Source organism: Phasianus colchicus, chromosome 2 (assembly GCF_987193195.1).
Source record: "Phasianus colchicus chromosome 2, bPhaCol1.hap1.1, whole genome shotgun sequence".
Taxonomy (NCBI): domain Eukaryota; kingdom Metazoa; phylum Chordata; class Aves; order Galliformes; family Phasianidae; genus Phasianus; species Phasianus colchicus.
This window is the reverse complement of record NC_143437.1, coordinates 4,765,671-4,781,827: the sequence shown is the minus strand read 5'-3', so window position 1 is coordinate 4,781,827 and position 16,157 is coordinate 4,765,671. Positions and strand designations below refer to the sequence as shown.

General features: G+C 64.8%; 3 protein-coding genes across 5 annotated transcripts in view; 2 read left to right on the top strand and 1 right to left on the bottom strand.

The window, feature by feature from the left end:
* Positions 1 to 11: 11 nt before the first annotated feature.
* Positions 12 to 1,784, top strand: MRPL2 (mitochondrial ribosomal protein L2). Its single transcript, XM_031603370.2, has 6 exons — positions 12 to 252; positions 329 to 452; positions 908 to 1,023; positions 1,101 to 1,211; positions 1,390 to 1,463; positions 1,541 to 1,784. The coding sequence occupies exons 1-6, from the start codon at positions 12 to 14 to the stop codon at positions 1,751 to 1,753; spliced, it is 879 nt and encodes a 292-aa protein (XP_031459230.2). The 3' UTR covers positions 1,754 to 1,784.
* Positions 1,785 to 3,358: 1,574 nt separating this feature from the next.
* On the top strand, positions 3,359 to 12,857 carry LOC116235293 (cullin-9-like). Its single transcript, XM_090134605.1, has 29 exons — positions 3,359 to 4,018; positions 4,323 to 4,477; positions 4,717 to 5,205; positions 5,338 to 5,473; positions 5,799 to 5,989; positions 6,159 to 6,501; positions 6,642 to 6,816; positions 6,948 to 7,155; positions 7,236 to 7,414; positions 7,492 to 7,709; positions 7,789 to 8,023; positions 8,103 to 8,208; positions 8,285 to 8,512; positions 8,592 to 8,682; positions 8,764 to 8,935; positions 9,056 to 9,161; positions 9,284 to 9,379; positions 9,459 to 9,634; positions 9,885 to 10,018; positions 10,087 to 10,248; positions 10,325 to 10,434; positions 10,511 to 10,693; positions 10,855 to 11,003; positions 11,146 to 11,368; positions 11,445 to 11,610; positions 11,697 to 11,842; positions 11,961 to 12,075; positions 12,195 to 12,397; positions 12,478 to 12,857. The coding sequence occupies exons 1-29, from the start codon at positions 3,427 to 3,429 to the stop codon at positions 12,763 to 12,765; spliced, it is 5,775 nt and encodes a 1,924-aa protein (XP_089990731.1). The 5' UTR covers positions 3,359 to 3,426; the 3' UTR covers positions 12,766 to 12,857.
* A 101-nt stretch (positions 12,858 to 12,958) lies between these two features.
* The window catches only part of LOC116235292 (phosphofurin acidic cluster sorting protein 1-like), a 43,423-nt gene continuing 40,224 nt past the window's right edge, over positions 12,959 to 16,157 (bottom strand). Inside the window, exons 16-24 of one of the 3 annotated variants that reach the window (XM_031603336.2) lie at positions 15,987 to 16,141; positions 15,785 to 15,895; positions 15,608 to 15,710; positions 14,906 to 14,948; positions 14,753 to 14,795; positions 14,527 to 14,668; positions 14,170 to 14,393; positions 13,879 to 13,992; positions 12,959 to 13,786 (exon numbers count right to left, since the gene is read on the bottom strand). In XM_031603336.2, the coding sequence (XP_031459196.2) occupies positions 13,671 to 13,786; positions 13,879 to 13,992; positions 14,170 to 14,393; positions 14,527 to 14,668; positions 14,753 to 14,795; positions 14,906 to 14,948; positions 15,608 to 15,710; positions 15,785 to 15,895; positions 15,987 to 16,141 (1,051 nt within the window). In that variant the 3' untranslated portion in view covers positions 12,959 to 13,670. Of the gene's footprint in view, positions 13,787 to 13,878; positions 13,993 to 14,169; positions 14,394 to 14,526; positions 14,669 to 14,752; positions 14,796 to 14,905; positions 14,949 to 14,971; positions 15,333 to 15,607; positions 15,711 to 15,784; positions 15,896 to 15,986; positions 16,142 to 16,157 lie in introns of those variants that run through there. The other 2 variants (XM_090134610.1, XM_090134611.1) reach the window with 2 other exon arrangements.

The following is a 16,157-nucleotide window of genomic DNA, read 5'->3' as shown; positions in this document are numbered from 1 at the left end:
GGGCGCGCAAGATGGCGGCGGCGGCGCTGTGCCGGGCCTTCGGGGCGCTCGCCGTGTCGGCACCTCGCGCGGCCGCCGCCCGGACCCTGGTGCCGCCGCCGCCGTTTCCTCCCGGCGGGGCTCTGGCGGCCGCCTGGCGCGGGCTGTGCCGCTCCACGCCGCTCTGCACCACGGACCCCATGTGGAAGTGCCGCGTCAAGTACACGGTGCGGCCCGTGGGCATGAAGAAGACGGGCGGCCGCGATCACACAGGTGGGAGGGCGAGGCCCGGGGCCGGGCGGGAGGGACGGCAGAGGGGCACGGCTGGAGCCGATCTCCCGGCCCGCAGGGCGCATCCGAGTGCGGGGCATCGGCGGGGGACACAAGCGGCGGTACCGCATGATCGACTTCCAGCGGCTGCGGTACGACGAGGGCACCGAGAAGGTCATCGCCGTCCGATACGACCCGTGCAGGCGAGTGCTGGGCCGGGCGTGCTTCGTCTGCGGCACGCGGACTGCGGGAAGCGGGGCTGTTCGGTCTGGAGAAGAGGAGGCTCAGGGGAGACCTCGTGGCTCTCTGCAAAGACCTGAAAGGAGGCTGTGTGAGGTGGGGTCGGCCTCTGCTCCCAGGGAACGGCCATAGGACGAGAAGTGAATGGCTTTAATCTTTGCCAGGGGAGGCTCAAGTTGGCTGTTAGGAACAATTCCTTCTCCATGAAGTGATTCTGCACTGACACAGCTGCCCAGGGATGTGGGAGGTGTCCCAGAGCCATGAGGATGTGGCACTGCGGGACGTGGGCTGGGGTTGAACTGGGTGATCTAAGTGGTCTTTTCTGGAATGAATGATTCTGTGGTTATGGGCTGACAGATAGACTTTGTGACCTCAGTGTTTTTTTCCAACCTTAACGAGGCTGTGATTCCATGTGCAGGTCAGCTGACATTGCCCTGGTAGCTGGTGGCAATCGGAAGCGCTGGATCATCGCCACAGAGAACATGCAGGCTGGGGACCTGATCAAGAACTCCTCACACATCGGAAGGATGGCAGGTGTGTCCCCAGCCCCGAGCCAGCCCTGCCTGCAGCTCGTTGGTTGCCCCGCTCCAGCTCACACCTTTGCCTTGCAGTGTTGGCCAAGGAAGGGGATGCCTACCCACTGGGGGCCCTGCCTGTGGGCACGCTCATCTGCAACTTGGAGAGCCACCCTGGGAAGGGAGCACAGTACATCCGGGCTGCCGGTGCGTCACACAGGGGGTTGCTGTCTTCTCCCTGCATTTGGGTGCAACACAGCCCTCCAGAGGGGTGGAACAGTGCTTCCGGATGATGTCCTGAGGTTCCTTCCTCAGAAAGAGGTGGCAGTGGCTTTAGGGCTTTGTTCCACTGCTCAGCACAGCTGCCTCCTCTCACCTGCTGCAGGGACCTGCGGAGTGCTGCTGAGGAAGGTGAATGGGACAGCCATTGTGCAGCTGCCCTCCAAGAGACACATGCAGGTGGGGGAGCCGTGCCGTCCCCGTCCTCACAACCCGGGTGCCAGCAGGGAGGCTCACAGCTCTTTTCCATCCTCCAGGTGCTGGAGACCTGCGTGGCCACAGTGGGCCGTGTGTCCAATGTCGACCACAACAAGCGGGTGATCGGAAAGGCCGGCCGCAACCGCTGGCTGGGCAAGCGCCCACACACAGGCTTATGGCATCGCAAAGGCGGCTGGGCTGGCCGTAAGATCAAGCCACTGCCACCCATGAAGAGCTACGTCAACTTGCCTCGCATCACAGCACAGCAGTGAGGCCAGGGCCAATAAAGTGTTCTGCACACCAGCGCTGTTGTGTTACCGCTGCCTTTCCTGAGTGGGAGAGATGGGTGCTGGGCCACAGAATGCTGTAGCTGGATCCTGGGGCAGGCAGGAGCCTTGGTGGGCTTGGGGCTCCACAAAATCAGGCAAACAATCTCCTGGATGCTTAGAATCAAAGAATCTTAGGCGTTGGAAGGGACATTTACAGGCCATCTAGTCCAACTCCCCTGCAACTTACAGCTCAATCAGGTGCTCAGAGCCCCATCCAGTCCAACCTTGAGTATTTCCAAGGATGGAACTCCCACCACCTCTCTGGGCAATCTGGGCCAGTGCCTCACCACCCCTATAAAAAAAAACCTTTTTTTCCTTGCATCCAGTCTAAATCTACTCCTTTTTTTGTTTGAAACCATATTCCCCTTGTCCTATCACACAGACCCAGCTAAAGAGTCTTTCCCCTTCTTTCTTATACCCCCTAGTCAGGTACTGAAAAGCTGCTCTCAGGTCTCACAGATCCTTGCCTTCCCTTCTCCAGGCTGCACAGCCCAGCTGTCAGTCTGTCCTCACAGGGAGGTGTTCCATCCCCAGGCTCATTTCTGCAGCCCTCCTCTGCACATCTCCAGCAGCTCCATGTCGCTCCTGTACTGAGCACTGCCCATCTGGACGCAGTGCTCCAGGTGAGGTCTCACAGCCCAGAGCAGAGGGGCAGATCCCCTCCCTCACCCTGCTGGCCACGCTTCTTTTGATGCAGCCCAGGATGCGGTTGGCTCTCTGGGCTGTGAGGGCACAGTGCTGGCTCATGTCCAGCTGCCATCCATCAGTACCCCAAGTCCTTTTTGGTAGGGCTGTGCTCCATTCTTAAATCCTCATTTTGTACTGATAGTCAGGGTTGCCACAGCCCAAGTACAAGACCTTGCACTTGGCTTTGCTGAACCTCATGAGGTTCTCCTAGGCCCCCTGCTCAGCTTGTTTAGGTCCCTGTGATGGCATCCCATCCCTTGGGTGTGTTCACCACACCTCACAGCTCGGTGTCATCTGCAAACTGCCGAGGGCGCTCTTGATCTCACTGCCAATTGTCGCTGATGTTAAAGGTCGCAGATACGGACCCCTGAGGGACCCCAGTTGGCACTGATCTTCATCTGGACACTGAGCTGCTGACAAGCAGTTCCTCATCCATTGAACGGTTATCTTTCCAACTTGGAGAGAAGGATGCTATGCAGGACCACGCCAGTGGCCTTACTGACATCCAGCTGGATGACATCAGCGGCTCTCCTGATGCAGTCCACTGATGCGGAAGGCCTCCACGTCGGTGAGGCAGGACGCGTCCCGGGCGAATCCTTTCCGTAGTACGGCTTGGTTGGAAGGCGCTCCAAGGCACCTCCTCGGCCCCACTGCCAGGTCCGGTCCAGCAGCCCCGCCTATAAGCCGAGCCCACGACGCGCCTCCGAGGGCTCTCGGCCCCGCTCGGCTCCCGTCGGCGCCGCCCGCCGCGCACGCCCCCGCCCGCACACCCGGAAGCGGCGCCGAGCCGGGCCCGGGCTGGGACGGCGGCCGTGGACCATCCGGTGGCGGCGGGGCGATCGCGCCGCAGGGCGCCGCCTGGCGGGCGGGGGGACGCGCCGCTCCGCTCCCCGCGTCCCTCGGCGCGCCCCGCAGCGCCGTCCGGCAGCATGGTGAACGAGCGGCGCGAGGGCGGGCTGCTGGTGCACCTGGGCCCCCAGCTGCAGGCCTACCCGCAGGAGCTGCTGCGGCAGCGGCGCGGCCCCGACGGCGCCCCGGAGTACCTGGTGCGGTGGCGCGTGGTCGGCGCGGAGGAGCGGGCGGCGGGCGGCGGCGGCGGCGGCTCCTCCGCGGGGCTCCGCTCGGAGAGCGTGGCCATGTGGCTGTCGGCGGAGGAGGTCCGCGCCGGCTGCCCGGCGCTGCTGGGCGGGGGGGAGCGGGCGGGGCCGCGGGCGGAGGAGGAGAGGGCGCCCGGCCCGCCGCCCGCGGCGCCGGACGAGGCGTCGCTGCTGGAGATGAAGGCCGACGTCGGGAGCCTGGTGCGGCGAGCCGGCCGGCAGCTGGCCGGCGGCGGGACCCCCGCGTCCTCCGTCCTCAACACCGTCCGCGTGCTGAGCGCGTACGCCGGCATCGGCGCGCTGGCGGGCGCCTTCAAGGAGACGGGAGCCCTCGAGCTGCTGATGGAGATGCTGTGCCACGAGGAGAAGCCGATCTGCCGCGGCGCCGGCGAGATGCTGAGGGCTCTGGCTTCGCACGACGCAGGTGGGGGCTGCCGCCGAGGGCGCCGCTCCTCCGGTAGGGCGGGGGCTCGGGGAGCGGGGCCTTGCGGGGCTGTTGGCTCTGCCGTCGGCGGCGGCGTGCAGCCTCGCCTCGTCCCCGCTGAGCAGAGGCTGATCCTGCCCGAGGCTCTCGGCAGGGAGGAGCTGCCGTGGCTCGGAGGTGCCCGATGTGTTGGGTTACCCTGAGCAGCAAAGCCGGTCCTTGCCTACCGCAGTCAGGCTGATGTGTGCAGCGTGGTGTGAGGGTTACCTTTAGGGAGCCTAAATGCTTTCTGTTGTTGTTGCAGGGAGCTGGGCTCATGTCCTGCTGTCTCTGAGCCAGCAGGATGGCATCGAGCAGCACATGGACTTTGACAGCCGTTACACCTTGCTGGAGCTGTTTGCTGAGACAACATCCTCTGAAGAGCACTGCGTGTCCTTTGAGGGCATTCATCTTCCTCAGGTAGTGACAGTGGGCAGTTGGGCAGGACCCAGCATTGCGAGGGCTGGCGCAGGGTCTGGGCCTGGCTCGAGGCTGAGGTGCAGTGAGGAAGCAGGAGGAGAGCCTGTCTGTGGGCAGAATGGGCTGAAGGGGAGCTGTGTTGCTGCCCGCTGGTCTGCAGCCATTGCAGAGCTGTGATTGAGCTGGTGAGGGAGTGAGGTGCTTGGCCAGCTGCAGTCTGACAGCCCTGCCTGTTGCAGATCCCCGGGAAGCAGCTGTTCGCCCTGGTGAAGCGCTACCTGTGCGTCACTTCTCTCCTGGACAAGCTCAACAGCAGTGAGGAGCAGAGCGAGGAGCGGCAGAAGAGCAGCCGTGTAAAGCAGGAATTTGAGTTCAGCATGGCTATGGCAAACCTCATCTTGGAGCTGGTGCACGTGATGGGCTGGGACCACAGCCACAAGCCGGAGTCACCATCCCAGCAGGAGACGAAGCCTCGCACCACCCGCTCCATCTTCCAGCACCAGCCCACATCTTCCAGCACTGCTCCAGCAGCCCCTGCTCCTGCACCAAATGAGCCCAGCACCTTCAAGACACGCTCGGCCTTCCCAAGCCGAAGCAGCTATGTGGAGTATGTGCAGGCAAACCTGGTGCATGGCATGCGGGTGCGCATGCTGGAGGACTATGAACAGGTCAGCGCAGGTGATGAGGGTGAATTTCGCCAGAGTAATGATGGCACGCCGCCTGTGCAGGTATCTGCTGCAGGGAGGATGGGGCTGTTGAAGGACATTGTGTGATTTGGAAAATACCTTATCCTTGTGTGGGAGTAGTGGAGCTTGCCGTGCATTTCCTCAGTTGTGTGTGGTTTTGGCTTTCCTCCGCAGGTGTACTGGTATGCCTCAGGCTGCACGTACTGGGTTCACTGGCACATGGTGGAGATCATTGGCTCTTCTGGGCAGGAGGAGCATGAGGGCCGAGAGAAGGTGTCCACCCTGAGATACAGCCACAAGCTGGTAGCAGGTGAGCATCAGGCCAGGTGGGCATGCAGCTTATTCTCAGATCCATGTCCTGAGGGAACAATTTGGCACAACAGGTGCCTAGTTTTGGCCCCAAGAGGTTTCAAAGAAGACTGCAGTCCCCACCTGCCCCACTCTAGGGCTCTGCGTCCAGCATGTTCCCTGCCTCTTGCTGCCCTCTTATCACCTCCCTATCCATCACTGGGACGGGATCGGGGAGGTCCTCACGAGCTCCTGCTGTGGGAGTGAGGGCTGTGCAGCAAAGGATGGCTCTGCGGAGGGAAGCTGGCGGGGCTGACGGTGCCTTTCCTCTCTCTGTTGTCCTGCAGCTGCACAGCTGCTTTTCTCCAAGCCCCCGGGGGGGCTGTACTCGCTGCCTTACCTGGGGGAGCAGCTGAGCAGAGCTGCAGCGACCCTGAGCCGCGCTGAGTGGTGGGAGCTGCTCTTCTTTGTGAAGAAGCTGGAAGCGCAGGAGCAGGAGGAGATCGTCCAGCTCATCCAGCGGGAGCACACTGAGCAGGTATGGGCTGGAGCGGCACGGGGAAGCCCGAGGAAGGGGCACGTGGTGCTGGGGAAGGGTCCGGGGCTCTGTGCCGGTGCAGCACCTGTGTCTGGTTGGGCCCGGGCCGTCTCAGGGGCGTGGGGTCCATGGTGTGTCTGTGTGGGTTGACGTATCCCCATCCACGCAGCTGCCGGAGCCGGCCGAGGACGCCCTGCTGCAGCTGCCGGTCCCTGTGGAGCTGGCCCAGAAGGTGCTGCAGCACCTGGAGAAGCGGCTTCAGGGCAGCGCTCAGAGCGAGCTGCGCGGCTCCCGTGTCTACGCCAAGTACTTGGCGGGGAGTGCGGCTGAGCAGCGCGGCGGGGGCAGTGCCACGATGTGCTCAGATGGCGACGACCCTGGAGCTGTGCCGGCCGAGGTGGCGAAGGAAGAGCTTTCCACAGCCACGGCCCTCAGGTCGGATTCCCAGCTGTTCTGTGAGCTTCTGGAGAGGGAAGGGCTGCGCTTCCCGCAGGTGGAGGAGCAGAGCGCAGGTGAGGGCCCGACGGAGGGAGGCTGCGGGCGCTGGAGGCGGCCCGGGGGAGGAGGCCGGCGGGTGCCGGGGCTGCGGGCCCATCTCTGGGAGCTGCCGTGGGTGCTGCTGGCGATGTCGCGACCTCCCTTCCTCCTGCAGCGTGGGGCGGCTGCGAGGGAGGCTGCCTGGCCGAGGTGCAGCGCGTGGCGGACGCGATCCTGCGTGGTGACTGCGAGGCAGAGCTGCGCGTGGCCGGGCTGCAGCACGTGGTGAAGGTGCTGGAGGAGGCGCAGGAGCAGCACTGCAGCAAGGCGCAAGGCGGGCCGGAGACCAGGTGCGGGGCTGAGAGGGGCGGCTCTCGCGTCCCTGTGCCCCAGGTGGGCTCGCGTGGGGCGATCCGAGCACGGTGGGGCCGCGTGGGCAGGTGAAGGCGGGTTCCCTGCTGAGGTGTCCTCGGCCGCGCAGGGAGAAGCTGGTGAAGGCGGTCATGGAGCTGCTGGGTGCTGAGGAGGCGGAGCCGTGCCCGGTGGCGCTGGTGCTGCGGCTGGTGGCCCTGCTGATGCAGAGGTGTGACTGGTGTGTGCCCTTCGCCACAGAGGGAGGTGTGCGGGCGGTGCTGGCCTGCATGTGGCAGCACGCGGCCTCGGCCCTGGTGCAGCAGGCTGGCCTGGCGGTGAGTGCATGCGGGAGTTCAGGGGTTGGTGGGGCCCGCTTTGGTGCCCGCTGCCCCCTGAGCCGCTGTGGGCCACGCAGGCCCTGAAGGTGCTGGTGGGAGCTGGAGGTGCCAGCGGGAAGCCGTCGCTGCTGAGCCACGCCGACGCGCAGATGATGCGGGAGATCTTTGCCAGCATCGGCTCTGCCTGCGGTGAGGGCTCACCCGGCCTGCTGGCTGCCATCCCCGCCGCCATCCGTGCCATGCAGGGCCTGCCAGGGTAGGGATGGGGCTGGGCAGGTCCTGGGGAGCTGTGCACCTGGGGAGGAAGGCGCCCACATGGCCGCATCCCCGCAGGGGCAACTCGGGTGTGCAGAATGGGCTGCTGGTGGTGAGGATGCTGGTGGACGGGCACCGAGGCCTGGCGGAGCAGCTGGTGGGCTGTGACCTCCCCGTGGTGCTGCAGAGCTGCTGGCGGGCCGGGCGGGACACCGGCTGCCCCAACGCCATGCTGGCCCTGGGCGTCATCAACCGCCTGGCGGAGCACCAGCTGCCCCACAGCCCCGAGATACCAGGTACTGCACAGGCAGCCCTCTGTGCCACGTCCCTGCAGGCAGGGGCTGAGGATCCCATTGTGTGCTGCCTGTCCCACAGGCGCCGAGTCTCTGCTGCTGGAGGCGAGGGAGGCACGGGTCCCCGCAGGCGGTCTGTGGGACGGCGCGCTGCCCGAGGATGTGGTGGTGGCCCTGGAACGGCAGCTCTGCGGCGTGGCTGCCATTCCTGCGGGTGAGGCATCCCGGCTTTTGCAGGAGCGCTGGTGCTTCCGTCCGCTGCTGCGCAGCCTCGAGCTGCCGGGGGCAGAGAAGGCCGTGGGGCTGCGGATCCTCAGGTGGGGCTCGGTCGAAGCGTGGGAGCCCAGGGCAGGGCCACCTCGTGCCCCAGCCTGAGCGGGCCCATCTGTCGTGCAGAATCCTGAGCGCGTTCCTGGACAGTTACCGGGAGGACGCACTGCCCTGGCATGAGTGCGTGGAGCCGTGCCTGTCCTTCCTGAGCTCCCACGGCGGTGACTGCGAGGTGAGAGGGCCCCAGTGCTCCTGGAGGCAGGGAGGGCTGTGCTGTGTGCCACCGACTCAGCGCCGTGTCCCCGCAGGCGGTGCAGGAGGCGGTGGGCTTCCTGCACCGCCTGGCTACTGCCAGCAAAGACTGCGCTGTGGGGATGTGCCGTGCGGGCGCCCGTGAGGCTGTGGCCAAAGCCCTGGACAAGCACAGCCTGGCCCTGCCGCTGGCACCGGCCCTCCTAGAGCTGGTGAGCGACTGCGAGAGGCACGCTGTGCTCTACAGGAAGCTGACGGGCAGCATCTTGGCCGGCTGCATCCAGGTGGGCTGGGTGTCCAAGCTAAGTGGCTTGGGGAGAAAAATGTGGCCCGCTGATGGCATATCCCCATCCCCCTCCCCAGGTGGTGCTGGGGCAGATTGAGGAGCACCGCCGCAGCCAGCAGCCCATCAGTATCCCCTTCTTTGATGTCTTTCTGCGCAACCTGTGCCGAGGTGAGCGTGGGAGTGGGAGCTGTGCCCTGTGCTGATGTGTGTCCCAGCAATAGTTGGAGGTTGCGTGTGCTCTCCCTGCAGGCTCCAGCGTGGAGGTGAAGGAGGACAAATGTTGGGAGAAGCTGCAGGTCTCCTCCAACCCGCACCGCGCCAGCAAGCTGACGGACAGGAACCCCAAGACCTACTGGGAGTCAAACGGCAGCACCGGCTCCCACTACATCACCATTCACATGCAGTGCGGGGTGGTGGTCAGGTAGGGCTGTGCGGGGAGGAGGTGGCTGCTGGGCTCCACACGTGCTGTCCCTGCAGCCCTGTGCTCGGGTTGCGGGATGTGGGTGGGGGCTGCGGGGCAGCGCCGTTTGCCACACTGCAGGGAGATGAGCATGCTGGTGGCCAGTGAGGACTCGAGCTACATGCCGGCCCGCGTGGTGGTGCTGGGAGGGGACAGCCCTGCCGACGTCCGTACGGAGCTGAACGCAGTGAGTTGCACCAGTGCTGCTGGGCTGTGAGGTGATCCCGGCCGTGGCTGCACAAGGGCTGACCAGGAGCGTGAGGGTGGCTGCTCTCACTGCCCACACTGAGAGCTGCCATGTGCCCGCAGGTGACCGTCCTGCCCTCGGCCAGCAGGGTGGTGCTGCTGGAAAACATGACACGCTTCTGGCCCATCATCCAGATCCAGGTGAAGCGGTGCCAGCAGGTGGGAGCTGCAGCCAGCCTGGGGCGTGGCAGCAGGCGTCGGGGATGCACACAGAGCTCGGGGTTGTGCTTTTCTGCAGGGCGGCATCGACACGCGTGTGCGTGGCATCGAGGTGCTGGGGCCCAAGCCCACCTTCTGGCCCATCTTCAAGGAGCAGCTGTGCCGGCGCACGTTCCTCTTCTGCAGTGCTCGGGCGCACGCCTGGTGCCAGGAGATCCACCAGGATCGGGGACAGCTGTTGCAGCTCTTTGGCAAGTGAGTGGTGCGTGGGCTGTGCTGTCTGTCCCTGAGGACCTGAGGCAGCAGGGGTGGTGCTGGCAACCCGAGAGGGGACCGTGGGGCAGAGGCTGAGCCCTGCCCTGGGAGGTGAGGGGCTGCAGCAGTGTCCTGCCTGGTGGGGGCAGGGCTGGGAGCGATCCCCATCGCCCCCTAGACTGTCGAGGCGGTTCCGTGTGCAGTCGGTGGGTGTTTGGTGCCATACCGTGCTGCCCCCTCGCTGTTCCAGGCTGAACCGGGCGTTACAGCACGAGCAAGACTTCGCCGACCGCTTCCTTCCTGATAATGAGGCGGCCCGAGCCCTGGGCAGGACGTGCTGGGAGGCCCTGGTGACCCCCGTGGTGCAGAGCATCACCAGCCCAGGTACCGCCGTCATCCCGGGCCCTCCCCCCAGTGCCCGAGGCCCCCCCTGAGTCTCTGCGTCCCGGCAGACCCCAGCGGCATCAGCCCTCTGGCCTGGCTGCTGGGCGAGTACCTGGGGAGCGCAGAGCAGTCCCGCGGTGACACCTTCGGTTCCTGTGTGCGGCGCCTGACCCAGCTCCTGGTGCACGTGGACCCGGGCGGCGTGGAGCCGGAGGAGGCGGGAGCGGCCGGTGAGCGCGGGGCTGCCTTCCTGCGGGGCAGGCAGGGGGCAGCGTGCGGGGCTGAGCCTCGGCCGTGCCTTGGCAGGCGGGAAGGAGGGCAGGAACAAGGAGACGCCAGCCCGGGTGGCGGTGGCAGTGAAGTCTGGCGGCCTGTGGGACATGGTGCAATGCTGGTGTGGCGTGGTGCAGCAGCAGGTAGGGTGCGGGGCGGTGGGTGCTGGCTGGGCCTGTGTCGGTCCCGCTGCAGCTCAGCCCTCGGCCGTGCCCGCAGGTGCAGCGGTTCCTGGAGATGTCAGGGCAGGCACCGGACGTCGTGGAGCGGTACTGCGCGCTGTACCGGCGCCTGCGTGGTGCCACAGAGGAGCTCTTTGGGCAGCAGGCCGCCTTCGTGGCAGCCCTGGGCCAGGGCTTTGCCGGGGCTCTGCTGCAGCTCTCCTTCCTGACCGCCTTGCACGTGAGTCCGGGGCCCTCGCAGGTGCCTGTGCTCGGTGTGGTGTGCTCCCTGCCTGGACCGGCTCACCCGTGTCCCCTTCTTAGTGCCCCAGGGCTCCTGCCCGTGCCCTGTCCCCGCTGCAGCCGCCCCATGCCCACGCAGCCATCCCCGTCCCTCCGCAGGTGAGCGAGCAGTTCGCCCGCTACCTGGATGGGAAGGTGCAGGAGCTGCACGGGGCCGCAGGCAGCACAGCGCAGCTGCAGCAGATCCTGGAGCCCTTTATAATCTTCGGTGGCCTGGAGTTCGCCCACACCTTCGAGCACTTCTATCGGTGAGTGCGCCGCCCCTGCTGTGCCCTGGGGAGGGAAGGGCTGCGGGGCCCCGGGGCTCTGTGGCCCTGCAGCGGCCCGTCCCGGTTGCGGCAGGGCCGGTGGCGGCGGGGCTGAGGCAGCCCTGACGTGCGGCTGTGGCAGGCTGTACCTGGGGGACCGGCTGCTGGCACAGGGGCCCTCCTGGCTGGAAGGGGCCGTGGTGGAGCAGATGGGGCCGTGCTTCCCCCGCCGCTTCCCCCAGGAGATGCTGAGCGATCTGGCAGAGTCAGAGGAGCTGCGGCGGCACTTCCGCCTCTTCCGACTGCAGGAGCGGGACCGGCGGCTGCTGGAGCGCGGCCTGGGCACGGAGAGCCCCGAGGCTGAGGTAAGGGGCAGAGGGATAGGAGCCACCCCGTTCCCGTGGGGTCCCGGGCCTGTCCTGAGCCGCCCTCCGTCCCCAGGCTCCAGGGGAGGCCCCCGCGGCAGATACGCCAGAGGTGGAGGTGCTGCTGCTGTCCCCACGCTGCTGGCCCGTGTCCCCGCTGTGCTACGTGGAGGAGTCCCGGAGGTTCTTCCCGGCAGCACTGAGCTCCCCGCTGGATGAGTTCGCGGACTTCTGGCGGCACAGTGAGTGCGGCGGCCGTGGGGTCGGGGCTCCCAGCCAGCGGTGTGGGGGCACCGGGACGCCCGCGAGGCTGACGCTGCCCTGGCAGGCCAGAGCCGGCCGGGCTGGGTGTGCGCGAGGCCCCGGCGGCTGCAGTGGACGTGGCTGGGCCACGCCGAGCTGCGCTTCGGAGACTGCGTCCTCCACGTGTCCACGCTGCAGATGTACGTCCTGCTGCGCTTCAACAGCACCGAGGTAGGAGCTGGGGCCACAGGGCAGGGGGGACGTGGCTGGTGCTGCCTTCTGGGGGGCTTCCAGCGGTGTTTGGGGCGGGGATGTTCCTGCCTGGCCATCGCTCTCTGTCCCTCTGCAGGAGGTGTCGGTGGAGGCCCTGCTGCAGGCGACGGGGCTCCCTGCCGAGCTGGTGCACCAGGCCCTGGCCCCACTGACCCGTGATGGCATCCTGGTGCAGAGCTGCACGCAGGGGGGTGAGTGTGGGGCTGGGCACCCCTGGGGCAGTGCTGGTCTGGCACCACTGGTTGCGGTTGCCACCTGGGGCTCCTTCAGGGACCAGCTCGTGGCCTGGCTGACCGTGGGCTGGGTGCAGCTCCAGGTGCCCTGCGGCTGAACCAGGCGGCCCTGGCCCATGCCTCTGGCCGCCAGCTGAGGCTGCTGCCCCGGCAGAGGTACCTGCGGGCAGAGAGGGCTGAGAGCAGTACCTTGGAAAGGAAGAGGAATGTCCTCTGCTGCCTCATCACCCGCATCCTCAAGGCAGAAAAGCAGCTGCACATCGACAACCTGGTGTTTAAGGTATGGAGGCTGAAGGTTTGGGGGCAGAGAGGGGCTGCTGGGTGATGAGTGAAGAGTGATGCGCTCTTGTGCTGTTGCAGGTGATTGATGCCTGTGAGAAGGGTGAGCTGGGGCCAGGTCTGCAGTTCCTGAGCTTCTGCTGTCACAGTGTGGATGTGCTGTCCTGTGTCCTGTACCTGCTGAACCAAGGCTACCTCCGGCGCCAGGATGAGAGGCCTCATGTCCTGGAGTACGTCTCTGCTGAGCCCCCACCAGCCCCATCCCAGGCCCAGGCCCAGCCCCAGGTTGCCTTCCAAACCGTAGAGATCAAGACAGCAGCAAACCCAGCCTCTGCTGAAAGGAGACAGACATTCTCCACCTTCCGGTAGAGAAGGACTGAGCTAGCAGGGCACAAGCTGAGCCCAGCCCATTACTTCTTGAGGACTTGGGGCTTTACTGGGAATAAACTTGGTCCCATCTGCTAATGTTTCAGAGAGCTGCAGCTGACCCCTCTCCTGGGAGAGGAGAGATGTTACCCCCAGCCCTGCCTACTGGAGGGGTGGCAGGAGCCAACCTCTCTTTGCATTGTTGCCCTTGGGCACAGAGGGAACTACAGAGCCCTGCCATAATGGTACCAGCATTAATTTATTAAAATTAATCCTGAAAAGTAACCGTACAATAAATTTAAAAAAAATAGAATCTTGTAAAAAAAAAAAAAAACAACAAAAATCCAGGTGCCCCCATGCTATACCTCCAGCTGGCAGCACTGTGGGGCAGGGCTGGCCAGGGCGTGGACGTGAGAGTGGCAGCAGCACCTGGGCTGCACAGGGACAGGGGAACTGCTGAGGCTCAGCCCTATAGGGCAGGCCCGGCAGCCTGGTGTGGTGAAGGGCGGGTGTGGGAGCCCTGCTCAGCACTGGCCCCCACCCTGCACAGCTCCACTCTGGCTCCAGCACTGGGGTACTGCCCAGGCCCAGCCCAGCTGGGGCCCTGGCAGCCGCAGAGCTGGGGGAGTGGAGACCCAAGGCCCAGCCAGGCTCGTGGCCGGTGCCAGCCCTTGTCCCAGGCTGCTGTGGGGGGCAGGGGAGGCAGATGGCATGGTGCCCTGGCTGGTAGCAGAGGATGCAAGGACCCAGTCTCAGTGGCCTCACCTTCATGGATCTTGGCTCACAGGGAGTGGTGTGGGTGTGGTGTTCCCTCTTCAGGGCCATGGAACAGGGGGATGGAAGCACCTCTGTCTCTGTGCCTCTTCCCATAAACCCTCCACAGCTCTGTTTCAGGACTGCACCGCATCTCACACGCTCTTTGAGTAGCCGAAGATGCCCACAGGGAGGTACTTGACGTGCGTTGGCCACTGTGCTGCCAGCTGGAAAAACTTCACGTCGTTCCATTCCACTCCATCTATGGAGACTGACAGGAGATAGTGCAGTGAGGCACAGCCCTTCCCTGGGAAGCCAGGGCTGCTAGGCTGGGTGTCTCCAGGGGCTAATGCCTGCCCTCACCTCGCAGCATGGTGTTCTGGTGCTTGGCTGTGCAGATGAGGCGTGTGATCCCTTCGATTACTTGGCTTTTGGGTTCTAGGTCCTTCTCTTTTGGTTTCTTGCTCAGGAACATCACTGAGGGCCAGAGACACAACGCCAGTGTTAGCAGGTGCCCACTGGGCAGTGGGTGGCAGCCCTCACCCCAGGGAAGGCTGCCTTCCTTGGCTGCTCTCAGCCCGCCCTCCCATGCCTTTACTGCAACTGGCTGTGGCCCCGCACTGCCGAGCACCCCAGGATGGGTTAGGGAGTTACCTTTCTTGTTCTTCTCCTTGGTAACCACAGTCATGGCCATAGTGCTGGGTGGCACCAGCTCCCCAACGCCGGGGATGCGGCTGACCTGGAGCGAGCGGAAGTTGCTCTTGAGCGTGTTCTTGATGCCCGTCTCCCGCTTTTCACCCTCCTTCTTCCTATCCAGCCCTTGTGTTGTCCAGTAGTCCACCTGCAGGCCCATCACCTCCACACCAGGGCTCAGAGACCTGGAAAAGATGGGCAGCACCCCATGGCCCAGCTGCAGCCTGCCCTTGGAGCATGCTGGCCCCATAACCCTAGGATGCAACAGCCTGGCCAGAGTGCATCTCCAACTCTCCTGTGCCAGCCCTGCTTCCTTACCCAGCACCTGAGAGGCCGCTGCTGACGGATGGGGAGGGTGGTGGGGTGCTCACAGTCTCCTTGCCATAGGGGGATGCACTGCCAGCAGCTGGCACTGAGCTCAGCAGCGAAGGGGTGCAGGCTGTAGCATCATCTGAGTCCACTGCAGAGGAAGCGAGGGGGTCAGGGGTACACTGACGGGACCTCACCCTGGTGAGGCACAAACTAGGGGCTCACAGGAACTCACCAGAGGCGCTGAAGGACTGCTCCACCAGGCCCACCTTCACAACCTGCAAGGAGAGACGAGTCAGATGGTCGCCAGTGCTAGTACCAGCAGGACTGTGCACTGCCCCTTCTCCCCGTAAAGCCCAGCTGCCTGCTGGCTTCTCAACACACTTACCCCCACAAAGGGTATGAACTTCTGGCAGGAATCCTCATCAGGGCTGCACAAGGAAGAGAGGCTGGTGAGGGGCTGGGCACACCTGCCATGCTGGCCAACCTAGTAGTCCTGGGACCCCCCACACCGGCAGGGGCCAACACTGGCTCCTGGCCACCAGGACCCTCTTTCTCTGCCCTCCCTCCCATGGGACTCCCTGTCCCCGACATGGCAGCACAGGGCACACTACACAAGGAGGCAAGGAGTCGGCTCCTCTGGTGCTGGGAGAGGCTGGCATGCGGGAGGGCAGCCCTGCCCCATTTTGGGGCCATGGCTCCTCTGCACGGCACAGGGGGTGGACGCACATAGGAGGGGGGAGGGAGGGCCAGGCAGCGGCACAGCAAGCACAAGCCAATACCTGATATAAAAATCAAAATAGAGACTTCTCTTCCTTGGGTGCCAGAAACCAAGAGAAGGGAGAGGTGAGAGTGCAGCCGGAACACGAGCGTCAACCCCCGGGCAGCACAGCGCTGGCTGGCGGCCCTCAGCCCAGCCCAGCCCAGATGGTCAGACCCCATTGCTGGGGTTGCCACAGCCCCCATTTGCTACAGGGGGGTTAAGGGGCAGCAGGTGGCCTTGCTCAGCTCATCCCCCATCTCCCACAGCCCTGTCTCCCAGGCACAACCCACACTGGGGCTGCACAAGGCACCCCCAGGCAATGCTCACCTCTTCTGCTTGTAGGTCAGCATGGCCTCAGAGATGGGCAGCTGGTGAGACAGGCTGGCTCCAGCGATGAACTGGGCAACGCGGCCCGCAATGTCCACAGTGTCTGCAGGCGGAGGAAGCAGTGAGGGCTCCCGGGGACAGCTGGACACTGCCAGCCCCATCAGCCCCACTCCTCACCTGCAGTGGGGGGCTCAGCCCTGCTGAACAGCTCCCGCCACGCTGTGTCCAGGAACAGAGTGCTGTATTTGTTATCCACCGAAGCCAGGTACTTGGCAAGAGGGTGAGAGCCTGTGGGGGGAGAAGGGCAGTGTTGGCTCTGGGCAGGGAAGCATGGCATGGTGGAGGGCAGCCCTGTGGCCAGTCCAGTGGCAGCTCTCACCCAGTGGCACAAGCAGGAAACGAAGGTAGTTGAGCCAGTCAGGCGTCTTGCTGGCCAGCTGTTCCACGAAGAACCGGAGGACAACGCTCAGGTAGCTCTGGTCCCCTGCCACAACTACCTTCACTGGGGGGGGCATGTGGGAGTTACAGTTACAGCTGCCAAAGGGAGAAG